The sequence below is a fragment of the Microcebus murinus genome, chromosome 7, assembly GCF_040939455.1.
Source record: "Microcebus murinus isolate Inina chromosome 7, M.murinus_Inina_mat1.0, whole genome shotgun sequence".
Taxonomy (NCBI): Eukaryota; Metazoa; Chordata; class Mammalia; order Primates; family Cheirogaleidae; genus Microcebus; species Microcebus murinus.
The window spans coordinates 107,525,184-107,533,029 of NC_134110.1; the positions used below are offsets into that span (position 1 = coordinate 107,525,184).

General features: G+C 43.0%; 1 protein-coding gene across 4 annotated transcripts in view; it reads right to left on the reverse strand.

The window, feature by feature from the left end:
- SPIDR (scaffold protein involved in DNA repair) overlaps positions 1–5,081 on the reverse strand; it is a 484,225-nt gene extending 479,144 nt beyond the window's left edge. For 2 of the 4 annotated variants that reach the window (XM_076005324.1, XM_012790018.2), the window contains exon 1: positions 4,986–5,081. In XM_076005324.1, coding sequence (XP_075861439.1) covers positions 4,986–5,018 — 33 coding nt within the window. In that variant the 5' untranslated portion in view covers positions 5,019–5,081. The remainder of the gene's footprint in view (positions 1–4,985) is intronic. The other 2 variants (XM_076005325.1, XM_076005323.1) reach the window with 2 other exon arrangements.
- Between the last annotated feature and the right edge of the window lie 2,765 nt (positions 5,082–7,846).

The following is a 7,846-nucleotide window of genomic DNA, read 5'->3' on the forward strand; positions in this document are numbered from 1 at the left end:
GATTACCAAGACCTTAAACTGGAAACATAAAGTACGCCTACCAAGATAACCATGAAAGAATTTCCTGCCATCACTGAACAACTTTAAAACTAAGCCCTCTTCCTATTCCTTGTTCAATAAGCTGAAAGAAGGCAATTCCAAGGAAACCTAGAGGCAAAATTATAGAGGATGTACAGTATCTTTGTCCTTATATAACTTATTTCATTATCATTGTATTTTACTATTAATTGCTTTCATTATCATTAACATTTATCAAGTGCTTATGTGCTCAGCATACTACCCCAGACATTCTTATCATTTAATCCTCATACTAACCTGGAAAGAAAAGTATTAATCTCATTTTACAAAGAAACTATAACTTAGAAATGTTAGGTATATTGCTCTAGTCAAACAGCTAGTAGGCAATGTGCAAACACTTTCCTCCATGGATGTCTAATTCCAAACTGAAGGTCCTCCATTATCTCACTTTAATAAAAGTATCTATCAAATAACTATATGAGCACCTCTCACACACAGGCATCACAAGTGAGTGCCTGATTGGGCTCTAAGTACCTGGGAATTCACTGGGACTTTTAAGTTCCACATCCACTCACTTTATCAGTCACTAGCCCCCTCCCAATCATAACATCTCTCCTGTCATCTTGTACTCTATGGCCAACTACTTCAGTGTTGTCTTTCAAGCACTAAGACCCCTACCCTCTGCCAGCTTACTTTACCAACCACCAATCCATTGGGCTACTGTAAAATGTAAAAAGACCTGAAAATAAGAGTAGCTCCCATGTATATTCTCATTACATGTCCTTGGTCACAGCTGGTGAATACTCTTACTCATTTCCTAGTTCTCTACTCACAGACACACACACACCACGTGAAATCACATAAAATGAGCTCCACATTTACCCTTCTGTTTACATCTCCATATCAGCCACATAGATCAAGTTGTCACATCTTCCCCAAGGGAAAAAAATTAACCATAGCAAAAATCAGCCAACCTCCCATTTACTGAACTCTCCTTCTTCCCTACCATCTCAGAGGAAAAGTAACCTCACTCTGTAATGAAATCCAGTTCTTCTAGGACGGTTAAAGGTCCTTACTCTCTTCATTGGCTCCTTCTCTCCTGCTTCAAAGAAGCAAAATATTTCCCTTTCTTGAAAAAGAGAACACTTTTAATTTCAGGCTACAGCCTTGAGTACTCTTCAATTGAAACTGATATGTATTATACATTGTATTTAATACCGACCTTGTGCTTGTCTTAACACAAGGAGCACTAGAAATAGAATAAGTTTTGGTGATGAGGACCCAAAGGGTTAGAGAAGGGAAGTGTCAGCTTTATTTCTCTTTCATGATCTTGCCAAGATGCAGTTTTTCTTTCAGTGGGAAAAGAGTGGACAGAAGGGTAAGGTGGAGAGGGTGGGGAGGAGTTAGGAGCTATAATTCAGTCTAAGGAGGCAAAAGGAATGGCGAGAGTAAGGCAGGCATAAGGAAATCTCAAAAGGCAAGCAGCTGGCCATGAAAGGAAGTATAGGTGTTCATTCTCAGCTACTTTTAGCAAGGAAAGGGAGAGTATAAAGCATACAGGGGAAAAAAGAATCACAGCATGTTAACAGACAGTGAAGGAGATAGAGCAGGAGCTGCCTCTGGAGGAGAGGGGGGGCAAGAGAAGAACTAAGATACTCCCAGCCTTAATCTCGCCCTGTGGCTTAAATGTCACATATCTGTGTATCCTAATATCAAATAAGATGCAACCAACTGTCCTTAACCTTCCTCATTCTCACAAGTTCAACTTCTGAGTCACAATTGATTCTCTCTTCTTCAGTCTTCCAATTTAAGTTGCCTTAAATCTCATCTTTTTATAATCTATCAACTCAATCCTTTGCATACTATTCCAAATTCTACCACTTTAGTCCATAACCACATCAACTTTCATTTTACAAGTCCAGAAAGATCTATGTGGCTTGTCCAAAACTGCAAAATTAGTTACTTATAGAGCTGAGGCTGGCTAATACCCAAGACTTATGACCAGGGTACTTCCCCGTGTTTCTTTAAACCTGGAATACTTGTAAATCTTCTAAATTAGTTCCCCTTTCATTCATTCATCAGATGTTTATTAGGTGTCTAACACATACAAGGGATTATGGCAGGTTCTCTGGGGACATGTGGTGGAGACAGATAGTCCCTAATCTTAAAACATCTACATTATATGGGAATAAAGGTACAGACAAATAAACCTAATACAAGACATAAAATAGTAAGAGCGACTGAGACAAAACTCCACAAGAATACGCAAAACAATTCATTTATAACTGGGATGATTTGGGCAACAGTGGGATTTGAGGTGAGCCTTGATGTATGATTAAGATTTCAATAAGTAGAAATGGGAGAAATGGCATTATTCCAAACTAAGAACATGACCAAATACCAAGAGGGAAGACAGTATAGTGACAACAATAGTCTAGTTTACCTAGAAGGTAAATACTGAACAAAGATATAAAGTTAAGGAAGAAGGCATGGAAAATATGGAAGCAGTGAACAACAGGCTGTGAGTCTGAACTAAAGGTCTGGAGCAGACGATCTGGGTACAAATCCTAGCTTCTTCACTTAACTGCTGTGTACTGTGTGACCTTAGGCAAATCACTTAACCTCTCTGCTTGAACCTCAGTGTCCTCATCCATAAAATAAGACCAATAGTATCTACCTCACAGGATTTAAAGGAACTAACTGAGTTAACACATATAAAGCACTTATATAGGATACACCTGAAATAAAGTATTATATAGTCATTCAGAAGTAAAATGAGGTTTAAGCAGACGAATAACAATATAACAAAAGTGGTGCCTAAATGAAAATCATCTCAGAAGAAGGAATGGGAGCATGCTAACTAATACCACATATAAACACTCAAAGCATGAAGTAGTTCTGTCACCTAGGGTGATAGAAGTGAAAAATAAATCCATAGAGAAAAACTATTATGGCAGCCGACCTCCACGATAGCCCTCATGATCCCTGCCTCTTGGCAGTATACCCTCTATGGTATCCACCCACCTTGTACCAGGTTGGTCTATATGATGAGCAGAATAGGACAGAAGATGGTATGTCACTTCTGAGATTGGATTATAAAAGACACTGGGAGCCTCTGTCTTGGTTGCTCCCTCTCTCTTCTTCTTGGGAAAGCCAGCTACTATGTTGTGAGCTGCCCTATGGAAACTTCAAGGAACAGAGACTTGACAACAACCACATGAGTAAGATTGGAAGTGGATCCTCCAGCTCCAACAGCCCTTTATTTGACTGCAACCTTGTGGGAGACCCTAACCTATACCCACACAGTTGGGACATTCCCAGATTCCTGACCCTCAGAAACTATGAGATAAACATTTGTGAGCTGCTTCAGTTTCGATGCAACCTAACACACAACAATAGATAACTAATTACAACTACTAAGAAAAATTGATAGGGTCAATGACATAAAAATGGCAGAATGAAGAGAGCAAAAGTGAATACTTCTTCAAAAATACTAATACTTCAAAAATATTACTACTTCAAAAATACTAATATTTCTAAGTGAGGAGGAACTGTTAGAGCCTGGTGGACTAAGGGTGAGAGAATGATTTAATGACATACTGAGTTTAACTGAGCTCATGGGATAGTCAAATAGAGATCTGAAAGTCTTCTAACGCGAGCAGAGACAGTTAACGTCAATATATGAGACTGTCCACAGCAAACTAGTAAAGTGAGAAAAGCACAAGGTCAAATTTAGAGTATGGCAGGAAGACAGTAAACAAAAGAAAATAAGCAGTTGTGAGACAGGAAGGGAATCTGGACCGCAACATCAGGGATGTTCCAAAAGAAATAAAAGCAGGTGGCAAATGTGTCAAATGCTGCAGTGACCAAGTAAACAACTTATACTGGATTTAGCAATTTCATATGCCTCCTTGATTTTCTTACCATTTCTGAAATCGGAATGTGTCTTACAATCAATAGGTAAGCTTGGCACGTGGTTTCTTTTATTTCCTAAAATCAGTTACAAAATTGATGGTGTGCTCTGACAATCAATGGTATCTGAGTCAGGTATAGGCTATTTTTTCAGGATGTTTCTGAGTAAAAGGAAGAGGAGTCAGGAGAAGATGCAGCACGTTTCATGAAACTGTTTTGGTATGATCAAACATAATTGTAAGCAAGGAACTTTAAAAAGAAAACGGGCACACGCTAGACAAGCACAATTAACAGAAGAACAAAGGGGATATAGTCATTAACACAGGTGCAATTTAAATATTCATGCAACAGCTGCTATGAAGCAGTGAACAACAGGCTGTGAGTCTGAACTAAAGGTCTGGAGCAGACGATCTGGGTACAAATCCTAGCTTCTTCACTTAACTGCTGTGTACTGTGTGACCTTAGGCAAATCACTTAACCTCTCTGCTTGTCTAGACACTGTCTAGACACTGAGGTAGGTGCAGATACACATACTCAGGCTGAGAGCAGTTAGCCTCAAACTCCTCTCCTGCTGTAGAGTGGAAAGTGTGGCAACAGAGACACCGGGGGAAAAACTGGCAAGCAATTCCCATATACACTCCTGTCTCGGTGCATTACACGACAAAGTCAAAAACAGACAAATAAAAGAGCTGCCAGGCACCAGCTGGGGCAGATACACCTCACACGCTAGTTCCAGACTCAACTCCCAGCCGCCCACTTCGTCTGCCCTACGGCCGCCACCCCTCGCCCTTTCCGGGATAGGGGCTCCGCACCTGCCGCGGACCAGGAGGCGCGACCCCGACGGCCGCGGCGGGCTCAACCCACACCTGGGACAGGAGACCGACCCGGGGCGGCACCCGGCAACGCGAGCGCGGTGCACGCGCGCAGACCCGACCGGCCGCCGCCTGGCCCCTAGGCGCAACGCCACGCCGGCCTCCGGACGGGGAGGGGACCGAGCGAGGCGCGCCGGGCAGCTGCCCCGCGGAAAACCGCGTGGTTCCCGCCCCACAGACTACCTTGGAGCCGCGGGCGCCGCCGCCGCTGGCCATCTCCCGGCGCGCCGCCCCGCAGGTCGCCGCAGTGCCCCTCGGCGCGCCCCACCGCGCGCTGCGATTGGCTGGCGCTCGGGAGCGGGGCGGGGCTTTCCGGCCGCTCGCGGGCGTGCCTAGGCGGGCTGCGAGCCCGGAAGGGGCGTGGCGCTGCGGCTGGGGCTTCCGCCTCCGGGCCGCAGTCTCCAAGCTGCAGTAGAGGCGGGCAGAGTCGGTTGGGCCGCCTGCTCGGTTGGGACTGGCCTTTGAGTGTTGTCTTTCGACTTGAGTTACTGTGTCATTTATGTTATCAGGCAACAGCTGACCTTCAATGAAAATGAAGTGAAAACCAGAAGTAGGCTACAAATTCAAATCATTACATAAGGAGTGGTTGTAGCTCTTGGTAACCCAGAGAAAGAGCAGTGTTATTTCCTCCTCGCCTTTTGGGGGTGGGGAACGGGGTAAACTTTAAGTCTGCAGAGCAGAGATTTTCAAATGTGAGAGACTTCAAAATCACGGCTTGTTAAACAACACTGAGGAGTGGATTTCTGGTGCTGTAGGTCTGACCGGGCCAGTTTCTAAGGAGCCCACGGTCTGGCGACTGAGAGCCCGGTTGGGCGCCCTTCCTTGGACCGCTCAAGTGGGACTGCTGGGCTGCCCCACACTTTGGGAGTGGGCTTAAAACCAAACCAGTAGGAAGGAGAGCCGGGACTCAGCAGAAACTGGATTAGGTTACAAAGTCTAACTGGATAGGAAGGTTCTGTAAAGATGTCTACTGTAGAAAAAACTAAAATAATAATTTAAACAAGTTGAAAAAGTGTGACTAGGGAGGAAGAAAGGATTCTCAGAAAGTTGTACTCTCAAAAGTACGCAGGAATGGAGGTTAGTCTTCTTCAAAAGCACTTTTTTGTGCCTCTGTAAGAATACATTGTCTTTCAGCTGATTCATTTTAAGTTTTTCTCTCCTCCCTCATCCCTATTCTTCCATCATGTTAACTAAAAATCTAAGGCTCACCCCTACCAATTGACTGATTGGACCCCCTCTTGGCCAAAGGAATATCCTAAAACTAAATTGTCTGCCATGAGGAGGGAGGTCAGACATGCCTCATCATGCCCTTTCCCTTCTTGGGGACATCCTTTGTAAGCCATTAACAAGCCTAATATGCAAGACAAACCTGCAGGTCCTTGATTTACACAACAAATGCATGTCAGGTGGCTTGTCTCAATGTGACTAACAGACTTTATCTTTAACCACTCTAGTGGAATGTTGACTATAGTCCACAGCAGACAGCCATGATAGAACTTTTCTAATTTTTCATTTATCAAAATAAAATTGTGAACATTTAAAAATAACGTAATAAAAACACATATGTATATGTTACCTATTCTGATTTACATTACAAGTAAAGCTGCCTGTAAAGTAAAACAAGCTTTCAGTGCTGTAAAGCTTTCCTCATCACACAAGAGCAAAACGGATTTGTCCTCAATGCACAGCACAGACTATCCTGCGGACTCTGAGTGCTGGTAGTGGGCAAGGTTTCGCAGCCAATGAGCACCATACCAAAATGGTTAAAGATTCCAAGCCTTTAAACAAAACTTCTTCAGCCTTTAAACCCACCTATAACCTGTAAGCCCTACCACTTTGAAATGGCCCACCTTTTCAGGCCAAACCAATGTACGCCTCCCACATATTGATTTATGTATGACTTTACCTGTAACCCCTGTCTCCCTGAAATGTATAAAACCAAACTATAACCGAGCTACAGAGAAACCACTTGCTCAAGGCTTCTTGAGCATGGCTCCGGGTCATGGTCCTGAAATTTGGCTCTCTTTGAAATTATTTTACAGAGTTTGGCTTTTTTCTGTTGACAATCATCTTGAATTCCAGTGCCTAAAGTCACAAATGCTTAATAGATAGATGTCCACTCTGCAATAGTTGAAAAAATGAAAAAAAAAAAGAAAAGAAAAGAAAGCTTGGCTTGGGGAAGACATTATTGCTAAGACTATTGCTGTCAACACTTGGAATAAGATAAACTAGATGCTAAATCTAGTTTAGGATTTATAATAGAATATTGGGCCTCTGACTGGGACTGTACCAAGAGAAGACATTGGCCACATTGCTTCACCATCTTCCTGACCATCTTACTGCACCTGTGGTTTGGATTTTATATCTGGCTGGACATCTCTGTGATGTTCCTACCTTAGCCCTAGTACACTGCCTGCTTGTTGTCTACACTTGGAGATGTGCATCCATCTAAATATTTATTCTCCCAAACTTGCTCCTATTTGAATTCTCCATCTCAGTAGTGGCACTGACATCCACCTGATGGTAACTTATGCAGAAACCTGGGAATTTTCATGAACACTTTTGTGTCTCTTACCAATCTACCCACTGTCTGTCCACTGCCATCACTGTTTTCCAGGCCACTAATGTCTTTTGCCCAGACTACTAGGAACCTCAACCCAGGTCTCCTAATCCAGTCTTGCCCCTCACCCACCACACACATATAATCCAGATATTCTGGTGATGTTTATGCTTTCCATATTGGCCTTCCTTTTGGTTGTCAAATGTGCCCTGCTCCTCATTTGCTCCTCGTTTTGCCTAAAAGGCTCAGTCTTCCTCTGCCATGCCAATTCCTACACACCTGTCAAATCTGAACCTAATTGCTTTAGTTTCCCTAAACTACCAAGCCTGAACCTCCTTGCTCTTCACTTTCACAGACCCCTATGCCCCTTTGAAGATGTTATAACAATAATAATCTAAATAATTGTTATAATTATTTGTTTACCATCTGGCTCTGCCTCTGTATTATAAGGTAATACCATTTCTGTCTTCTTCACCCTTTTTTT